This window comes from Coturnix japonica, chromosome Z, assembly GCF_001577835.2.
Source record: "Coturnix japonica isolate 7356 chromosome Z, Coturnix japonica 2.1, whole genome shotgun sequence".
NCBI classification, from domain to species: domain Eukaryota; kingdom Metazoa; phylum Chordata; class Aves; order Galliformes; family Phasianidae; genus Coturnix; species Coturnix japonica.
In genome coordinates this window covers 48568155-48590263 of record NC_029547.1, presented here as the reverse complement: position 1 = coordinate 48590263, position 22109 = coordinate 48568155, and the positions used below count along the sequence as shown (strand labels likewise).

The 22109-nt window shown below is 44.1% G+C and overlaps 1 protein-coding gene and 1 long non-coding RNA gene across 9 annotated transcripts in view; one reads left to right on the top strand and one right to left on the bottom strand.

The window, feature by feature from the left end:
• The window catches only part of PSD3 (pleckstrin and Sec7 domain containing 3), a 138773-nt gene that overhangs the window by 1214 nt on the left and 115450 nt on the right, over positions 1 to 22109 (top strand). For 6 of the 8 annotated variants that reach the window (XR_004305693.1, XR_004305692.1, XM_032441494.1 and 3 more), the window contains exons 1-2: positions 4982 to 5017; positions 11695 to 11803. Coding sequence is in view for 6 of the 8 variants with exons in the window: in XM_032441494.1 (XP_032297385.1) it covers positions 4997 to 5017; positions 11695 to 11803 (130 nt within the window). In the remaining 2 variants the exon portion in view is untranslated. Of the gene's footprint in view, positions 1 to 4981; positions 5018 to 11694; positions 11804 to 19858; positions 19985 to 22109 lie in introns of those variants that run through there. The other 2 variants (XM_015849599.2, XM_015849600.2) reach the window with 2 other exon arrangements.
• LOC107306434 lies at positions 19299 to 20601 on the bottom strand. The gene is made up of 2 exons (XR_001552117.2): positions 20416 to 20601; positions 19299 to 19583 (listed from the first exon to the last, which is right to left on the bottom strand). It is a non-coding gene; the product is annotated as an uncharacterized LOC107306434 (long non-coding RNA).

The following is a 22109-nucleotide window of genomic DNA, read 5'->3' as shown; positions in this document are numbered from 1 at the left end:
TAGGGCCATTAAAACAGGGAGAGAAAGTCAAATACAGTATTTCTAATGAAAATTCTTGCTGCGTACCCAATGTTGGAAGCAGCTGTAATATACTGTTGATAGTCATCCAAGCCATCCAAGCCATTCTGGTTTAGCTGGTAGTAAGGAATCTCTTTTATTCTAAGTGCTTTTTCATCAGTCACGTCCTCAGTTGATGTGTGTTAGCAGATGTTGCCATTTTAACACTAGCTGTATGTCTGAACTAGCTCTGTAGTTTGTACAGACTGGGAATTAGGCTATGCAGTTGGTGGTTTGGGAGTATGCCTTTGGTGTGAGAGGAGGTGAGGCAAAACCAGGTAGGAATCCCTATGGAAATACCTCCATTCAATTATAGCCTTGGTTTGCTGTAGAAAAGAGTGTAAGAAATTCCTTTGCGGTAGTGGCAAAGTTAAAAACAATTCCAAGTATGCTATGCATTGCTCTCTTCTTAACTTGACATGAAAAAAAATATATAAATAAATAAAATTAGGACTTATTGATAGATAAAGAAAATTCTTGTTGTTCCACTTACCTGAGTGAAGGAGGTCCTCTTGTGCTGCTGGTGCCCGAGCAGATTACCTGGCTTACTGTAGTAACCATTCATACACCATCGTACACCATCAGATTGGCAGGAAGGGCATTGAGGATCCTCATGAACACACCTGATTCCTTTTCTTCCTCTTCCTCCCTGGAAACTAGGGGAGCAACAATTTCCTTGTTGTTGTCAATTGGGTGGCTAGAAGACCTGGATGTATTTCAGAGTTTCCCTCTCCTACTTTGTCCCAGGAATGGTCCTATTCTTTCTCACATTTCCAAGAAGGTTTTGCCTTTGGTTTTGCAGTTTGGAATTAAGAGACAGTTTGAGCACTGATTCCTGTGGGATGAAGGGGCAGCTGTCTGTGGGAGGGTTGTGGCTGGTGCCATAGAGCATCTATGCAGGCAGATGGTTGTCTTGATGAATGTGCTCCAGGTCCAAATGCCAGGAGCTCCAGCAGTGCTTTTGGTGGCTGTGGCAACTGGAATTGTGGCTGTCAGCATACAGGAAGGATCCTTTGGCTATGGCCATGAACAGGCCTGGATGCCATAATGAGTATTTTGAGTCACTCCTCATGTTGCTTTTTGGAGTCCCTGTGTTGTAAGGGTCCTGAGTGAGCAAGTAGCTTGGGGTCTTGTGAAAGCTGTGTCTTGAACTGCTGGTGTGAAGTTTGCTGAAAGGCAACACTAGGTAGAGGCTGTGTGAAGGAAGTAAAAGGAAGGGATGGGGGAATCATCCTCTGGTGCAAAATGGTAGATGGGGTATCCAGGGTACCTGGTAACAATCTGCCATGCTGCTGTGTTCTACCTGAGGTTCGGAAAGCCCATGGGCTGGTTCGAAGTTTGGGTCAGCCAGCCACACACTGAAGCATCCCAGTACATGCTGGCCCTGCGGCAGTGAGAGCCACAGTGTGGCTAGTGGAACCTCCTCACTGTAGCTTGCAGACTGTACCGGAACAGATGAGAGGGGCATGTTCCAAGGATATCCAGCCAGATTTCATTCCCTCTGGAGGTTCTGCTTAGGGATATCTGTGATCAGACAGCTCCTCCAAACCATTGCTGTGTGGAGCATCAAGGATGCAGCCAGACCAAGGTAGTTCTTGAGCAATTTGGATCTTAAGTACCTAAATCTCCTTCTGAGGGAATTTCTGTGCTCTGGACCCATGGTAGCAGAGATTATTTTCAGTCCTTTTCTGCTTTTTGCACTGAGATGAGGCTGAGTGGTGGGGGTAGATACAGCATGTTTCTGTGGGATGGAAAAAGCTGTTTCAAAGCAATGGTAAGCGCCTGTCTGATGCTTTTAGCCTGGCCATACATGTCACATTCCCCTCAGGAATGACACTGTTTGAAGTATGCTCTTGCAGTGTGTTTCCAGATACTTTTTGTGACTACGTCCCCTCCGAGGTCAGAGGCTCCTCTTGCTGTGACACCAGCTCCTGCCAGAGACCACATGTTCCTGGGATGCCTTTGCATCTGGGTCTCTGTGCTCTGTGTCACAGTGACAGGAGAGATGGGTCATGGATGGGCTTAAGTGCAGGGTGCAGTGGAGTTTATTCCAGGTGTGGGTGGATTGCTATGGGCTTGTATCAGAGGAACTGTCTAGCCCTCGCAGCTTGAATTATTCCTGAATTGACTGTACTTCCTGGGTGCTGTAAGCAAACAAACCTGCTGGGGCACAGAATCAAGCTGTCTATCAGAGCTCCATGTTACCATCTCCACGAAGCACCTTGGACACCAGCTGCATCTGCTGGAAGTGCACAGTGCTTGCCATGGCTTGTTTTGCTAAACTGCACTGTAGAAAAGTTTTCAGTGCCATGACAGGTGGGATTAGCCTAAGTAGACCAGCCTGGAGCAAGCTCTTGAGGCTGGGCTGTCAAAGCAGAAGCACACTGGTAGCAGTCACACTTACTTGAGGACTTCACATTAAAGCCACAGCAATTTTTTTGACACGTGGTAAAAGAACTGAACAGGAAGGTGCTGTCTTGAGTGAGCAATGCAGTAGTTTGGAGCACTAAGAAAACAACTCAAATGACAGAGGCTAAACAATGAAAACCTCCTTTTTTTGGAGGAGCAGTGAATGTGGCATGACTCTCCCTTTTTAGCATGAAGTGGCATTGTGGAAGAAGCGGCTCATCTCCAAATGGTACTCATTATTTTTTTACAACAGTTTTCAAACAGGAAGTGTCACTAATAACTGCATCTTCCAGGCTGGGCAAAGGCCAAATGCAATGGCAAGATGCACTTAAGCCTGGAATATGACTGTGTTTCAGCCCTAGCAGAAGAACCCTTAACCAGGAAGGAGCTTCTGTCAGAAGACGACAAATTCTATTATCAATGAGTTCTGATTTTCATCAGCTTTCTTTTGTGTGAAATGTCTGTGGCCTAATGAAAAAGGAAGATGAGACGTGTATCAGCTTCTCCACCAGTGGGACAGTTGTGCCAGCTGGCCCACTTTGTGCTGCTTGCAGGGAATGTATAACCTTTGGTGTCTTATATCTTTCTGCAATGGCTGGAATGGCCTGGTGGCTTCTGGCGATCTGTGGGGTCACAACTACCCGAGGGTGCCCATGCTGGCACTCCCTGACTCATATTTTCTTAGCAATCACTCTGTTCTTGCAAAAATATCGTTTCAGACTCACAGCAGGAGGGCCACATAAATTTCATTGGTGTGACCTCCAGCTTCTGCCTTAGTTCTGCAAGGGGAAGATGGATCAGCTCTAACTTTAGACAGATTTCTGATCTGAATATCTTCTGTTACATCTAATTAAGACTCAGAAGGAACAGTGGAGGTGAATGCTGTAAAATAAATCTAAATATGTGATATGAAATAATCATGCAGGGTCAATGAGCTTTGGCTTTGTTAGAGGCAGATACAAATTTTTTGCATGCTCTGATGCCACATTCTAGCTCTACAGCTTGTCTTTGCTGCAGAGGAAGTGCAGGTTTTTACACCTTTGCGAATGTAAAATTTTCCAGCAGCTCTTCTGAAGAAAGGTTGGGTTTTGTTGTTGTTATTCCTCTCCCCCCCCCCCCCCCCGTTGAGTTTCCTGAGCTTGAGGTGCAAAGAATATTTTAGTCACTCTGGGCTGTCTTAGACCAACCATGCTTGTAACACTGATTTGAGAAAGGAAGATGATCTCTCTTGATAAACCCTCTCTCTTTACTTCCATCAGTAAACCCAGAATTTCTGAGTTCAGTGTAAGGGAAATGTAGGTGCAGCACTTGAGCTGTTCTCAGGTCTCAGCAGATGTTGGCCTGGGTTTTGGAAAAAAATTGGGTGCTTAAAGATACAGATGTAACTTCTCGTAGCCTCATGAGGAGCCATATTTTAGCTTCTGTAGGGCTGAAATCTGTGTGGGGCAGACCTGTAGTCTATCTAAACATTTTTCTGCCTCCTGAGATACCTAAATATCGTGGAAGTGCAATACCTGCTGAACAGAAGCAGTCTGTCAGTTTGCTAAATATACTCTGAACAGATTGAAGAAAAAAAAGTGAATGCAAGATGTCTAGTATGTTCACTGATGAGTTGTCTGAATAAAAATGCTGGCTTTGTGCAGTTTTCCTTAAATCAGGCCTCTGTCCTAATGCTGTTTGATATAATGAAGGAGAAATACTTCTTGTGTACTTGTGACTTCTGATGATTTAGATATTTTTGCTCTAAGAAGATGGTTCTTCTTGCAGTGACCAGCAGCATAGCTCTCAGTCAGCTTGCTTTGACTTGAGCTGCGTGCATACCATAGAAATAATGCACAGATGTCCTTACAGCACACATCAAAAATCACTGACTCGGCAAATAGAAAATGCTGAGTGACCTTTAAAGGTAAAGTGTAATCATAAAGACTTTAAATTAAAATGCTGTACACATTCACACTGTTACAGCTCAGACAGTGTCAGCCTTTGCATATTAAAAAGCATTTAATTCAGAATAGCAGCTGACTGCTTCCTTACAGCTTCAACCAAACAACAAAGCAAGCATTTCTTTAAGGGGAGAAAAGAATGATGTACAGGTGTAGAACAAGATTAACAGACTGGAAACAAAATCTACCTGCAGCTGTTTGATTTTGCTGGTACGGAATGCATTTTGAGTTACTGTTTACACAGATTTTCCAAGAGGAGGCTCTTGTGCCTAGTTTCTGAATTGAGCCTCTCATCAGACACTGAACTTTTGTGAAGTCTGCCTTTGAGGAGGGAGAACAGCCTCGATAGTATCTGCCCTCTCCTAGCTCTGCTCTCTTCAACCTGAACACTTCCCAGGAGGTGGTTCCTGGTAAACAAATTCTGCTGTGTCCCAAGCATAATGAGAAGCCTGCAGAGCCCCAGTTCCTTTCGGCACATTCCTGGGGTGAGGGCACAGGGTGTGTGCTGGGGTGAGCCTTGCAATGGGGATGAAGGAGCAGAGCCACCTGCCCCAGTGCTGAGCCTAAGGCCTGCCTTGTACCGGGACATGATGGAGCCTGGTAAGCAGGTAAGAGCTCTGGTTGATGATGACTGGGCCCACAGTTAGACCAGGAGCCTTTAGGTGGTTCTGCAGGTGCCTAGAAAAGGTTTGTCTTGGAGTTTCATGAGAATGTGGCGGCCTCTACCCTTATGGACAATGTGTATCCCTTAAGTTTGCCCACTTATTCTGTGGGCTTCTGGTTTCCATGACACTGCTTTGAAGGGAGCACTGTGGTTTGACTACAAACTGTGTGAGGAACTGTCTCCTTCTGCTTGGTTCAATGCTGACTCCTGATGCCTTCTTTTGATGTCCTCTGACTAATGTATTAAAAGAGGTGGTGAATCACTTTTCATAGGCTTTTCCAGACCCCTTGTGAGTGCATGCATGTCTACTGCACATTTCTCAGCTAGCTCTTTCCTTGAGTTGAAAAGCTGTACCTGACTTACTCATCCCTTTGTATAATCCAGAGTTTTCTTTTGGAGAATGACTATATGGAGTACCTTTTCGTTAGTCCTGTTCTTTCTCCCAGGCCTCCTGGCTCTTCACAAATCTCCCTGTAACTCCCCTGAGTCTTTGCTAACACTGATACTGGCTGCTTCAGGTGAGATTAAGCCTTGCAGAGCTCTTCTGCTCTTTTGAGTCTTAATCTATTTACTAATGCTTTAATTTAAAAACTGTGAACACACATATTAGCATGTGGGAGTGTGTGTGAGGAAAACAAGAATATGGTGTACGAGGTCATACAAAAATAAAAACTACAAACCATCTCCGTAGTCTTTTTATGAGCACCAGTGTTCTCTCAGTTCCCTCGCTGCTGTCAGTGCATTGGCTTTCAGAAGCTAGCATGTTTATTTTAGCTCCAGTTTTCCCCATTTCATCTTGTTGCTTTGGAAAGACTTAAGCTCAACAGAAATAGTCTTTTCAGAGCAATTAACACAACCTGTCAGAAGCACTAAGGCTTGCTGAGTTCACGCCCACGCAGGAATTTTAAATGTGCTTAAAAACCAAAGGCTGACCATTAGTTGTGCCAGGTGGTTGGATGGTTTGTCCAACCATGACAGCAGAGGCAGCGCTCTCGATGCTTGACTGTGGAGACTTGACCATGGAATGGCAGCTTGATGTGGATACTGTTGGGAACTTGCTGAAGAAGGCAGCACATCTCTCAAAACCTGTCCATCATTTTTGCCTCTCTCTTATGTATTTCTTTTTATTTGCATTTTTATTTTTTAAATCTAGTTTCTTTTCAAGTTACTGTGTTTCAGTGAATCTCTGAGGCAGATTCTGGGCTGTGGAAGAGAACATCAACACAGATATTTGAACTGTTCCTGCAAGCATGAGCTCACCAGATCAGGGTATGTGATAGGCTGCTGAGAGGCATATTGTATCCTGCTAGGGATGCTGGTGAAGAAGTGAGGATCCTGGGATGGGAAGTGGTCTGTGTGTGTGGCTGTGAAGTCGTCCACGGCTGATGCTGGATGTACTTAATTCCCTTCAGCCTCACAACAAAGAGGAAGGTGGTAATCTTTGGCAGGTGGAGCTCTGCACATAAGAAAGTGCTGAACTGGGGCTACACTCCCATGGCACACTGTAGCTGTAAACCCTTCACTTTAACTGTCTCCTCTTGGACCTCCAGAAGAACTGGAGTCAAGTAAGCCAAGAACTGGAATCCTCTTTCTTTCTTTGAGTTGGGTGGCAGTGTGTTTTATTAACAAACCTTGCAGGGAACCCTCTGAGGGAGCTTTCACTTCTGTATCCTAGCAAAGTTCTTAGTGAGAGGTGCACTTCCTCCTGAGGTATTTTTAACATGACTAGTCTCCTGCTGCCTGTCTTACTCATGCTCCCTGAAGGATCAAGCTCGTGTACTTCTCCCATTCTAATTCTTCCTGAGCATCATCTTGTCAAGTCTCTTGTGTGAGGTCACTGTGGTCTGTCTCACAGCATCTGGCCTGTAGAGGTGTCTGGTTAGTTGCATGCTCCTTTGAACACTTCATCATCACTAGGTATTTTCAGAGAAAACGTGATTTTGTGAATGCTTCAGACTGGCCAGTTTCTTGTAACAGCAGCTGTGGGTGATGTCATAGAATCATAGAACTGTAGAATGGCTATAGTTGGGAGAAACCTTGAAGATCATCTATTTCCAAACCCCCTGCTGTGAGCAGGGAATGTAGTTTCCTGCTGCTGGGATCCAGAGAGATGGAGCCCAGCTCTCCAGTTGGTTCAGCTCCAGAAAGCAGAGAGAATAGTAGACTTTGGTATTCCTCCCCTAATGTTAGTGTGTAGATCAGAAATTCCTGACTACCCAAGAAATGGACCATTCTCCCCATTTTGTTTTACCATCTCATTCATCTGTGAGTGGGATGTGGCATCAGCTAGAAGCCTAAACACAGCATCCCTTACCATCCAGCTGGGTAGAGTAGGTCTTTGTCTGGTTCCATAAGCTGCTCCTGACCAAGATATCTCCAACAAAGAGCTTTTTTTCCTGCACTCAGCTGTACCTATTCCAGTCCACAAATCCTGCAAGCAAATGCAGGCCTGAAAAAGGAGGAGGAACGTGGAAACTTCTTCCATGCTTGTATTACCATTATTACACTCATGATAGCATGTTTTATGCTCAAAAGTCCTTGTTCTGATTTTTCTTGTTTGTTTGTTTTTTGTTTTTTATGTGTTTTTCTCAAATTATGTGACAGGTTAGTGTTAGCAGGTCCATCAAGGTAGCTGTAAGAGTCATAGTGGTAAATAGGCCAGTGAATGAGTGATGAATACTTCCAGGAACGTCACAGATGATCTACTGCTCAGTTATTATGGCTGTGTGCTGGACTGAATTCTTCAGCGCTGGCTCAAGGCAGAGAGGTGGGAGAGGTAATTGGAAAAAAACAAACAAAGAGGAAAGCCAGGCACTGTTCTAGCACATGGGGCAAGATGGTCATTTGCCAATACAGTCTTTTGAAGAAAATCCAAGCATCTATTCAGTATTAAATAAAAGAATAAATAAATAAATAAAATTTCTCCAAGATCTAAACAGTTTTCCCCCAAAAGGTCCTGGTCAGAACCTCAGTTAAATTCAGAAGGTGTTTTGGTGTTTCCCTTCCAGGGAGAAAGGAGAAGTATTTCCTTCAGGTTTGGGTGACTTGAAACCATTTGGATTTTCTCGGGGTGTTTTGAGGGGAGCCTACAACTGATACTGACAGATTAACCAAGCAAGGCACCAGTGTTCCTTTTTGAAAGCTGGCAGTGAGCTTTTGTTTGGGGTCTGGATAAAGCCACCTTTTGGGGCAAACTGTGAAAATGCAAATTGTGATAGTGGTTTCTATTTGCAGCCACTGACTCGCTGCTCTGATTAGCATTCAGGCAGCAGAACTGGGCAGAGGTATTATAAGTACTTCTCAGGTGGCTGATTTATCTATACTTGGCAGGTAACACCAGAGGAGCAGGACCCCTGAGGTCTTAACATACTACTGCTGTTCTCTTTGGTGCTGAAACATGAATGCTCTGCTTCCTGTGGCAGCCGTGAAACACTGAAAGTGTTGCCAGCATTTTCTAAGCAATCTCTTCACCCTCAGAGAAGGGATGAAGCACCAGCAAGCTGGGACCTCTGCTGACCCATGCCAATGCAAGATCAATGGAAAGGTTCAGTGTGTTGCTAGGAGCTCTGAAGGGTGAGGGCTAGCATAAGCAAGCAAATGCAGACTGAAATATGTTAAATAAGATTCATCCAAGAGATGGACGCAGCCTCTTCAGCTCCCAACTAAGAACCATGACCTAAAGGATTAGGCTTGATCAAACATCATCAAATATGCAAAAGAGGCTGCTAGAGAGGTGGGTGAATGGGCAGGGACTTGCTGCTCTTCTGTCCAGAGCTCAGTCTGGACTGAAAAACAGTGTGTTTGAAGGTTATGAGAAGTGTATGTTCAGCTTGGCTGATTCAAGGGGATTGATGCTCTGAGTGAATGTCAACTTCTGTGGCAGTGACAATCACCAAATGCATCAAAGGTGGTGGTTAAAGCCCTCTGAGGGAAGCAATTAAGAAATGGGCTGACCTGGATGCAGATTTCTTTCCTCTTGAGCTAAAGGAGAAGGCTTAAGCAGGAGTTTTATATCCCTTCAATTTTGCTTGCTTTTAATCCTTGCTAATGCTGCCTGGAAAGCTCCATGAACGTTTGCCCAGCCCTTCCCTGAGCTCCTGGTTTCAGGGGCATTATGATTTCAGCAAGATTTAGGTGAGTGACAGAGTGAAGGAAGGAAAGAAGAGCTAATTTTTTTTTCTTGATTTTCTGTTTGAACTCAACTCTTCATTCTGTTGTCTCTAGGGAAGGAGTACAGTAAAGCAATAGTCTTAAAACCAGCTCATACGTCATACCATTCTCATTCTTTCCCTCTCTCTCTCTCTCTAATATCTTTTGTTTAGATGAAATAACATAACCTTGTTGTTAAGCCTGGGTCCAGAGGCTGTGAATTGCTTTACCTTTACACAACTTTATACTGCTATAAGAGCCTAAATAAATAAATAAATAATAATAAAAATAAAAACAGCCTCAGCTGTTTCTGTGCACAAACCACTTGTATGGAATTCTCATAAGCTTCTGAGTGCTTCTGTAAATTAGGTTATCACTTTCAGGTGCCAAGATGAAGGTCTTGCAGACCCTGCTTGGGCACCTAACTGTGAAATGTTGCCCTGGACACTGAAAAATCATTCATTTCTACTAGTTATTGGGTAGTGAAGAGAGCATTGTGAACCAAACTGTTCATAGTGCTCTTTACAATAGGCTATAGGCAAATACAGGCCCTTGAAAAATGTGTTTGCAGGCAGGGAAGCTCAGTGCAGAATATGTCTGTGAAGTTCAGAAGAGCAGCGCTGAGAGATGGAGGTGCTGTGTTGCATAGGTGTGTAGATCAGAAATTCCTGACTACCCAAGAAATGGACCATTCTCCCCATTTTGTTTTACCATCTCATTCATCTGTGAGTGGGATGTGGCATCAGCTAGAAGCCTAAACACAGCATCCCTTACCATCCATCTGGGTAGAGTAGGTCTTTGTCTGGTTCCATAAGCTGCTCCTGACCAAGATATCTCCTACAAAGAGATTTTTTTTCCTGCTCTCAGCTGTGCCTTTTCCAGTCCTTCCTGCCACAAATCCTGCAAGCAAATGCAGGCCTGAAAAAGGAGGAGGAACGTGGAAACTTCTTCCATGCTTGTATTGCCATTATTACACTCATGATAGCATGTTTTATGCTCAAAAGTCCTTGTTCTGATTTTTCTTGTTTGTTTGTTTTTTATGTGTTTTTCTCAAATTATTTGACAGGTTAGTGTTAGCAGGTCCATCAAAGTAGCTATAAGAGTCATAGTGGTAAATAGGCCAGTGAATGAGTGATGAATACTTCCAGGAACGTCACAGATGATCTACTGCTCAGTTATTATGGCTGTGTGCTGGACTGAATTCTTCAGCGCTGGCTCAAGGCAGAGAGGTGGGAGAGGTAATTGGAAAAAAACAAAGAAAGAGGAAAGCCAGGCACTGTTCTAGCACATGGGGCAAGATGGTCATTTGCCAGTGTGGTCTTTTGAAGAAAATGCAACTGTTGGAGAGCTGGCCTTGAGGAATAGTATAGATTTGTGATTTAATCTATTTCATCTTTCAAAGGTTGTGTGTTCTTGTGAACTATGTGTCTCCTGTATTTTGAATTTCTGTTCATAGCTGATATAGCTGATGCTTACCCTAAGGTATCTGATGTAAGTGCATAGAAGTTACTGACGTCCTATGGGACAGGATGTCCCATCTACCTTTTTTGTTTGTTTGTTTGTTTGTTGTTTTTTAAGAGTATTTTTGTAAGCAAAGTTCTTTGCCAGTATGAACCATGAAATAACTTGATACACTGTAAGAGCTGTCAGCTTCAGACATGGGATATGAATACAAAGATTGATGAAGGATTTATAGAGTTAATGATTTATTTCATCTGTCAACTCAGAAACAAGAATTACAGGCTCTGTCTTGCCCAGATAGATAGAAACTTAGTGCTGATTGAAAACAGTATTTGCACTACAGTTTATTGCTGGAGTGTGTCTTGGAGATTTGATTTGTCCTCACCTGTTCAGAAAACTAATTTTAATGTTCGTCATGTAGCCTTTCTTTTCTCTGAGAAACTGGACTTTACTGTGTCAAATCGCTTCTTCTGAGTAGGATGTGGTGGGTGGAAGCAAGCCTGCGTGACACCTGGATGCTTGTTCTGTCCATTCATCCAACCCTTCAGATGCCACCCTGTTAGTCAGGAGGACCACCCTGAGCCTCCTCCTGGCTAAAGAAGCAGGTCTAACTTGTGTGGTGTGATCATAAAAACAGGTTGGGTTGTAGTCCTGATGTAAACAGTGGAGGTCAGGCATGGGCTGTCTGACAGGGACCCTAAGACATCACTAAGCACCTTTTTACATGCCTCACTACTCTTTTTCCCATTTCTGACTCCCCGTTGTTGCTCTTGTTTCTCCCTTTCACTGCTCTGCTATTATACCTCCCAAAAAGCTTGTCCTGTCCATGGATTTTCATAGGGGCTCTAGATTTGTAATATTCTTAGTTGAATTTACAGTTTCTGATACTATCGCCCATGCAATTTAAACCTTACCTTACAGCCCACCTGAATGGATCTCATGTTCCTGCTGACATTTTTTTTTCCCCCCCCACTGGAAGATAAATAAGCTTTGTTTATTTTAACTCTGCAGGCAGAAGCACTTGTGTGGGATAATGATATATCAGCTCATGCCCAGTCTGTTGCCAAGGCCAAATATGAATTTTTGTTTGGCTTGGAAGAAGAGAAGCCTTCAGAAGTGGGTAAGTTCTATTTATCCCTAGCATGCGCAAAAGCAGCCTGAAGCCCCTTGGGAAGGAATTACAGAAGCTGCTCCTGATAGCTGCACAAGGGCTCACTTGCTGTGCCATGGTGCCCTTCGGCAGAAAGTAGTGCAGTGCCAGATCAAAAGATCCCAATGTTTTGGCCAAAGCAGATTACAGCAGGTATCTGTCTTATGTCCTTACCTTTCTGTCTGGCTTATCTGAGCAACCTTGGCATGATGGTGGGGGCTCATGTGCCAGTCACACACAAGTGATGGGGTGGCGACGGAGCCTGACACTTCTATGCAGTAGAATTGTCTCGGCCACACTTCTGCGCTCCACATGGCGAAACACAGCTCTGCCTGGCAATCCTTCCAGGAATGCGTGAGCTCCACGCTGCTGTTCTGACAGCTAGAAGTAGATAAGATTTTAATTTAGATACTCCAGGTAAAACTGAACTGCTCCCTCCACTGTGTTCAGTAATTCATGTACTCCAGATGCAATATCTACTGTTACGCCTAAGGATCACTCTTGTTTCTGCTCTGTTCTTTCAAACAGAGGGGTTCTTTCAAACCAAAGCATAGATTAAAAAAAAAAAAACAAAAACAACAAAGTTGTTACTGTATCTAGTTTTTGGTTTTTTTTTTTTTTAATTACCACCAATCCCTGCCCTCTTTGCAAAAGTATTTCCTTAGGCTGTTCTCTTTACACCCTGATCCCTTCTAATTGCAAACTTTCTGGAATGTCACTTTTAATTAGAGATGATGATTCTCTTCCTAACAGAGAAGGGCAGCACAGAAACAAGCTGTGTACGCCCTTACACTTCAGACAGGGGAAAAAAAAAAAAAAAAAAAAGAAGCATCAGTGAAGTTTGGAAAGCGAGCAGTATTTTTCTCCTGGATTTTCTAAAGATGGGTTTTCCACATGGGAAATCCTAATTGCAGAATAGCTGGAAACACAAAAACAAGCAGATGTCTTCATTTAGGAATGTTAAAAACTTTTACAAATTGCTACAAAAATGTATATCATGTTGCTACATGAATCATAGTGACCTCATTTCTTGTTTGCTAATAGACAATGTGAGAGTACTGTCAGCAGACATTACTGCAATTCTGGAGATTGGTATTAAATGAAATATGCTGTGTCTAGCAAATCCAAGTGAATCTATTATTGTTACTAGCCAAAACAATTAGCAAATGTGATGGGCATTCAGAGTCATTTGAGTACTTAGCGATAAAAGAAAGGTATCAGCCAGAAGTATGGGCTTGAATCCATACTTCTTGAACCATAATTTTCCTGTGTTGCTTCTTGTCTTGTATATCTGAATTGCCTTCTGTACCTTTATTAATTAGAAACTGTTATCAGGGACTAACGATTAATGAAAAGGGAATGGCTGCAATAGAGAATTTGCAAATAATTTAACAGTAGTTAACATCTAACATTTGTGAATCGTACCAAAAAACTGCTATACGAGTGCATTTTCTATACTATTATGCCTAGAGGATGAATGACTATGATGAATACCATGTAGAGTCTCAGAAACGGTCCCTTACCTTGCAATAGGTGGCTTCTTCTGCCAGAAAGGCAGAAATTGAACCCCATATGGGACTTCAAGGAGTCTCCTTGCCCCATGTTCCAGCCAGTTAGTCTTGGTGATTGTCCAGGCAGGGATCTGTGATCTTCGTGGGTAGTGATAAAAGTTTACTAATACATACTGCTTCTGTTGTGTGTTTTCCCCATCTGGGATGAGAGTATGTGCTCTCTTTGAGGCTGCCATTGCTCCTGCCCAAAACTCAGGTTCCCTAGTATGTGGCATTATGCCTACTCAGACCCATTTCTTGCTGTCACAGGCAAATGCAGCCTCCTCTTCCTCCTGGAAGATGCTTGACCAAAATGGATACACAAGGGTGGCGCTACCCCCTCTACTTGTTTTCTTTAAAACAGTGAACTTTAGTTTGTTCTTCATTGTAGATGAATTATTGTAGATCTGACTGAGTGCCGTAGTACAAACACAGGGCCCTGTGCACCAAAATTCACCTTCCCTTGATTCAATATGTAGTAAATATGTCATGATAGAACTTCAAGGGATGGAAACTGTTTCAGTGGAAGCAGCTATGTGTGGAAGTCTCTCTGTGGGGTGGGAGAAACACCACTGAATGTCCAAAACAACTTACTACTTTCTGTAGTTGCTTTTAAAAGGAAAAACATCATGCTTTTCATGTGTCAGTGTATGTAAGATTTCAAGTGAGTAAGTGATAGGCATAGTGTCCAGGAGCAGCACTCCTGTTTAAACTTAATCAGGACAACAGCTTGTCACTGTGGGCAGAAAAGCTGAACTTCCTTTCATCTAACCCAAAAAGATTTCACCCAAGTCTTGGCTGGCTTCAGAAAATGAGAACACAATACGTAAGCTGCTGAACAGCTTAATTAGTTATGCCTCCCAATTTATCCTTTCTCTCAAAAACAGCCTCATTTCTGAGACCCTGCTGGATGCTGTTGAGACTCTATTTTTTTTTAATTGGGTAGTGAAATACTTGTATTGAATAAGACGCTTAACAAAGAGGGAAGAATGACTGGGGAAAGGCATAGAACGCTTCTGTTTGCATAGGTCTCACTCTGGAGACAGCAGGCATGGTTAACAAGCTTTTGTGCTGACTTTTACATTCCAATTCTAAGCTTGTGGTGATTTTCACAGAGGAGAGGAGAAAAGAATCCAGTTAGATGCATATAGAAGAGGTGCTTAATTGCTGTATTCAATTGTGCATGCTAATAAAGCTGCCATATTACAAACAGTTCCTCATTTCTCTCTTTGGTACCCTTAGTCTGCTTTTATCTGGGAGTTTTGTAATCTCTGATGATCTGTACTCACGCTCTCTGTCTTCACTTTGTGACTTCTGTCTGGCTTTTTCTCTTTCTCCTCTGTTGCTGGTCCTCCTCTCTGTGGTAACTGGGTAGATGTATCCACACAGAAGCAGGTTCAGGCTCCCAGCATCCTCAGCATCCTTTCCTCATCCAGTCAGGATGAGGGTATGTGTGTTTTCCCACAGAGCCCTGCTCATGGTCTCTGTGGCCGCGTGCCCCAGCACTGCCTCACCATACTCCTCAGCAGCGTCAGCCTTCTGCCTCCAGCAAAAGAAAATATTTTCTAAAATCTGAACTTGGCAGGAGCGCACAAGATATCCTCTCAGCTTTGCTAGCATAAAGGCTGCTTGTTGTTTAGGTCTGGAAGCATATCCTTCTCTGGATCTGGCCACGCAAACAGTGGTCTCTATTGAACAGCCCTGTCTGTTAGGCCTTGGTAGTCTGCAGAGTACTGATTTTTCTGACTTAGCACTTCATACATCTAAATGGCAAAAAAAGAGTCTTGGCAAAATGGCAGTCCTAAAAAACGTGTCCCTTGTTATGTAGGGAGCCCTACAAAATGACTGCTTAAAGAAACATGTAATCAAAGACGTTCCTAGCGCCTATCGTATGAGGAGAGAAATCCAAGAAAATACCTTCTTAAAATTCATGAAGTCTCTCTCTGATACTTTTAGGAGGGTAAGCTGTCACTCCTCCTCTGTAACAGAGTTTAATCTTCTTTTCCACAAAAAAATACCCTGTACAAGTAGTCCTGGGGTTGCTGTGCAAATCTGGTCTTTCCCAACAGCTGCTGAGAAAAGCTTGTTTTTGAATTCCTGGTGAAACAAATAGCTTTTTGGAAAGCCCGTCACTCACTGATTTGTGTACAGTGAGGTGTTGTGAGGCAACTGAGCTCATTGTAACAGCTTGCTTTTGCCAAAAGAGATGGTTCCAGCCACACACTGCTGCACATTGCCTCATACTAACTGTTCTGCTCTTCTCATTTCTTAGCAAGCTTAATCCAGCAAAAACTTTGTAAGAAAAGATCTAACAAAAGACATAGTTTCTCCTGACAATGTGTGCTGAATCACCTCTGCAAGTGGTCAAACAGTGCCAGAGCTGGCATGCAGAAGAGAATGAAATACATACCTTAACCCATGCAACAATATTTATTCTTGAATGTGAATCATGGAGATGAGGGCATTTGCTGTGGGTTTCTTTGACTTGTTTCAAGCTCTAAGGAAGAGCATGGTGTTGTTTCTTTGCACACCCTTTTTTGTGGTCCTATATTGCTGATTTAAGCAGCCTTAAGAAGGTTACACCTGTAACCAGATTTCCAAGTCCATTTTGCAGTGACAGAGCCGCTGAAGACAAATGTGGCAAATGTGCATTTGAGATCTATCCCTCAACATTTAGTAGGGACGCATGTTAAGACTGAAATCTGGAAAGCTAAAACGTGGTGCTCACACACTGAGTGGAAATTCCATCATTCTGTTATATGCAGTTGAATCTATAAGTTATTGTAGTTTCTAGGGTCCTGCCATTGTTTGTGATGTGCTGAAGACAGGCAAAAGTTTTTATGTAGTAGTGTGCATTACTACTTTTTCTCATGGCTGTCCCTGGTGTTTGCTGTCTCTGTTGGGCAGTTAGACATTATGTGAGGCACATTGCTCTGCAGGAGGAAATTGCACGTCTCTTGACCTGCACTTTAAAGCTGGGTAGTTCAAGTTATCATAACCTACAGCTGCAGGGAGGAGATTGCCACATCCTTGACTCAGTAAACAACAAAGTGTTTGAAGGGCAGGGGTTTAGTAGGAATTATAGTTAAAACATGGGCTGTTTGTTTATTGATTTTAAGTCACAGAATTAAACACTCAGTGGCTAGGAAATGCCAGATGGAGGTAGTAATGACCTCCCCTTTTGCTGGCTGTGCATGATGGTTGGGGACCAGTGTTGCCAGTAGCCCTTGGTGCTGGCTGGTCTCCTTCAGGCACCCTGATTGTATGTGGTGCAGGCAGAGCACAGAAGCAGCTGAATAGAAATGTTTTCCTGGCACGATGGAGCCCTGCTCACAAGCACAAAAGGAGGGTCACCACTGGCCAGCCATACATGGGCACAGTGTGGCACGGCTGCCGTGGGCACCTCTCAGCTTCTTTGCCTCAGCCCCATCACTTTTTGAGGCAGATGAGGGAGACGCTAGCACACAGATGCTAGCCCTCTGACAGGTTGTTGCCCTGGTTCATCTCTAAAGGCTTCTGGAGAAATAACAGCATGTTGTCTTGCTCCTCAGGGAGTCTTGATTATGAACATGTAGAAGATCATAATTACACGGGTAGGTGGAGTTCTGGTGTGGTATTGTACTGAGTTGTACATGGTACAACAAATATTTTTCCTGCTCACCATCTGACAGAGAGCAGCTTCTGCACTGGAACCCTGTGTTGTTTATTTAACACTGCTCAGCTTCCTGAGGAAGGGAATCTTGTTCACCATGCCAGTTCCTGAAGAGTTCCCATGCAGTGTCCAGCTACACCTTTAGCAGAAAACGCTGGGAGATACACATATCGCTCCATGCCCTATTTTTATTTTAACTGTGTAACTTGATATCCAGCTCCTGGGATGCCTCGATGACCGTGTAGGATGCCCTCTTTTATCCTGATTTATTGATCCTGAATCTTAAAATGCAACAAAGGACATCCTTTCCTGTGGGTGTGTCTGGTTTCCTCAGTGGGTGCTGCAAGGACCAGGAGTTCCTCAGATTTGTTTACAACTGTATGAGTTGTTGATTTTCTTTAAGACATCGTTGCTACCTTGAGATCTAGAGAGGCTTTTCTGTATTTTTGTTTAAAGGATTTTTTTTTCTGCTTTTAAAAAGATTAGCTAAAAACGCAGTATTTTAAATAGTTAAATACAAGTGCATACAGGGCGTCCTCATTTGGTTTCTCTCTGTGTGTCAGAGCAGCTGTGGGTTGTCATTGCTCCAGAAGTTTGCTCTGTCAGCTGGAGGTTCTTAGGGAGTTTTTAAAATAATTCTTGATGTCACTACATCTGTCTGAACTTAGAAAATCGTTCCTTAGGAGCTTCCTTTCTGCAGTGAACAAATTGTAAAGTTTGGACTGTTTCTGGATTTGATGTTTGAATTTGGGGGTTAATGTTTATGTTTTCCAGTTTTTTTAAACTCCACACTTGATGTTCTTACAGTCACTGTGGGGACATTTAGCAAGACTTGCCTGCATCACAATGGAAGCCCAGTTTTTCCCTTTGTGTTCCTTCCCATTCACCCTCATGCTAGCAGCTGTTTAGCTCTACACTTTTGCTTTCCAGGGTAATGACTCTGGGGACTGAGCTATCTCACTGACCATCTGCGGCCCATGCAGCAATTTGTAGCATGTAATCCCTCCCACTAAGCTCTCCCAGCACGTGCTGTGTGTTAGTTTTGGACTGGGTCCTGTTCTGAGCTCAGTGTGGGCCTGCAATCTGCTGTGGCAAGGTGCCATTCTTCCCGCAGCCTGGGGAACAACGAGGTGCCCAGTGGAGAACTTGTAGTTCAGTGCAGTTTGAGTTACACCAGAAACTTTTGAACCCCATTTACCACTGGGAAAAAAAAATAAAATCTGTGAAAGAAATAAATAACATGCTGTTCTGGTCGTTGCTGTCTTAATGGACAGTATTTCAGTATGCAGCCTGGGTGCCCTTCTTGATCTCCTTTTCACAAGTGGTGATGACTTGTGCCACATCACAAGCTGCAAGAGCTGTGGCACTGCTTGCAGCTAGAGAGGCTCTTGGTATATGAATCTGATGTGAGAGCAGCTGTCCCATGACTGAATGTTCACCTCCTGCAGCCTCTTGTGGTCAAAACTAGAATCTAGGTAACAGAGAACTACACAGAGCAATACTTCTCTGGAAAATTCTTCTAAAGTCTTGTGGGCCAGGGGCTTCCTGAGCAGCATGGAGTAATGAGGTGGATGGAGTCCTGCCCTGTGCTGGTCAGTTCAACTGTGGGATTAGTTTGGGCTGTTGACCACCGCTGGGTCTGTGCTCCTGAGGCTTGTCAGTAACCCTCTCTGATCCTCTTTTATTTGGGGTGAGGGATTCCAGGCAGCATGATTGCTTCTTTTACTTAGGTACTTCTGGTTTCCCTCCACTTTCCTGGGTGTTTGCCAAGGTGAGAGTGGAGAACGCAGTGGCATTTAACCTGCACCTATTTTATAGGCCCCACTCCTCTCTCTGCTTAAGTCAGCTCCCGTATTTCCGCTATGCTGTGTTTTGCACTGTGCTGCAGGGTAGGTAGAGACCTGGCTTCAGTTTCCCTGGGTGAGCATGATGTCTAAATGCCCAGAGTGGCTACAGCCTGCCTGGTTTGTGGATGCCTGCAGTCTGATTAGAAAAGCTTGGTGCTCACATCATGTAAATCCCTTGGCTTTGGCTAGCAGAGGACTATCGGGGCATGGAGTGTGACATCATTTCGAAAAAGCTGCTGACGGTGATGGAGAAGCATCCCTGCTCTCCCACAGGCAGGGGCCGCTCCAGCTCAGGCTGTGCAGGTGCTGCCTTGTAGATCCAGATAGTTCTAGGTACTGATGAAGTGCTGGAGGCAGCGTGCAATCTGTGTGACCCACCCACCCACCCCCCGCCTGCTCTGTATGGGTGCAAATAATGATAGTGCTCCAACTGCTGTGATTTATTCGTTAAACTTTGTTACTCAGAGATCATTTCCTTGTAACGTACATATTGTTTATACTGCCCTAATTTGGCTTTTACAAAGAAAGGCGACAAATGCCTGCAGCAGAAAAAGGTCACTGCTGCGATTCTGCGTGCAGCTTCATCCACACGTTGCTAGTGGTCAGTGCAGAGGGCTTCAGAGAAATAGGATGCAAGATGACCATGCTGTTGTGTGAAATCTTCAGCTCAGTAATGCTGAAATGCTGTCGGGCACCTTCTGCTGTAAAACCAACACAGCATTGTCAGGATCACCATTCCTCCATGAGCACTGCTAGAGCAAGCAGCAGTTAAGCACAAATATCTCCCTGGCAGATCGTCAGGCAGCCTTTGCTGGAGGAGATTTTTTTCCCCCTGCACGCTGCCAAGGTGGACTCCTTAGCTCCGGCGATAGACTGAATGAGACTGCAGTTCCCCCATCAGTTTCATAATACTCAGAAAGCTTCCATTTACATCATTGTGTGCAGTGCAGGGCAGCAGCTGCCAGGAAATTTGAAACTATTTTGATTCCAGTTGACTAGAACAGCAGCAATTGAATTAGCTGGTATCGCTATAGATAAACTGATGATCTTTGCATTTTATTTCTTTGACCAATGGGTAACTGCTGGAGCTACAGTAACCTCTGTGAGTAAGGAGACTGTTCAAGCAAATATATCTGATTTCTCTTCCTAGCTTATATATATATATATAAATTCTGTTTAGAGAGAGACACTCACACCATTCTTTTGTAAAATGTACCTGTGAACAGTATGTCTGTCTATGCTTGTAACTTGTGTTTTTCTTCCTAGAATTTCCTTTTATTATGCTGTAGACAAGCTTGATTGAATTGGAGTGATTATTTATCTATGGAATATCATATCTATGCCTGATTTAAGTCATGAATTCTTTCAGCCTCTCTAGTCACCAGAAAGGCTGCCAGTTGCTGTTAGATTATATTTGCCCGGTCTCCGTTTTCTAGCCACTCACCCCCGTGCTATTTTAGCCTTTTCTCTGTCCTTGTAATTTTGCTTTGTTGAAAGAATCTGCTTTCAATGCAAAGTAGAAATCGGTGTTACCTGAGAATGTGTGTCCCTTCATTGTTTGTTAGGTGGTGGGTGGTTTTTTTCTCTGCTCATCTTCAGTGCGGTCCTTAAATTATGTTGTTGCTTTTCTAGCCTTGTTTGTAATGCAGTCATATTGGGGGATGGGGTTAGATGGGATATGCCAGTAGCTGCGGCAAGACATGATGCTGTAGTGGTGGATGGGAATAAGGGAGGAGTTTCCCTTAAAGAGCTCAGGCTGCTGCAGACACTGACACCTGAAGCGATGTGCTGAGCAGTGGGAAAGGCTTTGCCTCTTGCAGGAGCAGGTGGTGCTGGTGTCTGCATGGAGCAGTCTGCAGCAGTGTTGTGTGTGGCTCTTCCTGATGCAGTGGGAATGGGTTGTTGCTTTGGTGCCACATATGAATTTATTCCATTCATCCCTGAATGAGAAAATATTTCTCCAGGATGCTGTGAAAGCAAGAATCCCATTTGTTTGTAGTCACACTGCAGCTGCAGAAGTCCTGCCAGAGCTTTGCTACTGTAGACATCACTATAGAAAATGCCTTAATTTTATGCTGTAGAAGTGCTTCCCTCTTGCCCATGTGAAACACTTGCAGCTTCTGTGTTCATCAGAGGGGTGTACTGTGCTCTCTCCCTGTGTGTCTCTGTGTGCCTGTTCTACATACCTCGATTTCCTGACTGTACTGGGCTTGCTGGAAGTTTGTTTGGGAGTAGGTTATGGAAAACACTTCGGAGAAGCAAATCAGAAACTTTCTTGGGACTGTTTACTGCTGTGTGCAGCTACCAGTGATAGAAGAGGCATTCAGCAATGTGTTCAGCATTCACTGCTAGAAATAAGGCCACTTCTGTTTCCCTCATCTTGGTTCAGAAGCTAAGATAACAATTAGCAGAGATGAGTCTGGCTGTTTGGCATGAGCTGTATGCGGTGCCTTGTTGGAGACTGGCCTTCAACAAGCATTGGCTGCCTCTCAGCTCCATGGAGGCCTGGGGGGGATGACACTCCAGGCTCATTTCAAGTGTGGGGAGCCTTTTGCCACCATGAAGCTGAGCTAGTGCTGGTGCAAGTATGGAAGCACCGCAGCAACACAGCATTGTTCTTGTTCATGAGTCTTGTCCTGGCAGAAACATGTCCGAATGGTGACCTGGTGCCGGTGCCATAAAACATACATAAAACATCCCCTGTGTGGCTGTGCAGCTGAAATTGTGTGCAGTGGGTGCTGTTTATCTGGATCTCCCAGGCACTTAGAAAAGGGACTACCCCTGGAAGTGCTCAACTTAGGGCAGGAGACATCACTGTCTTGCCACTCCTCCAGCGCATGCCCACCTGTGAGCTGGAAACCTTGTGATGGAGCCAGGCTAGCCATGTGGTGTGGACAGAGCTTCACAGCTGTGTGAGATCTTACTGTTTGGTCTGAGGCTGCATGAATCTTGCAGCAGAGGAGGTCCTTACTTGGCCCAGACACTGTCCTCAGTGGCAGCCAAGCCATCTCGATGAAATCTGACCCACTGAAGGCTTATTCTGGAGCGAATAAATCAAGGGTTCAGAAATACTAGAGAACCTACAGGGGTAGAGACTGTGTCTTGGCACTGTCTGAGTCTGTCAGTTTGATCCAGTGCACACTCACCTCATGTGCAGTAGTAATCCTGTGGTTAGAGCTACTGTCTTAGCTGACAGGTATGGGCTGCTGCTTCTTGTCTTTACAAAC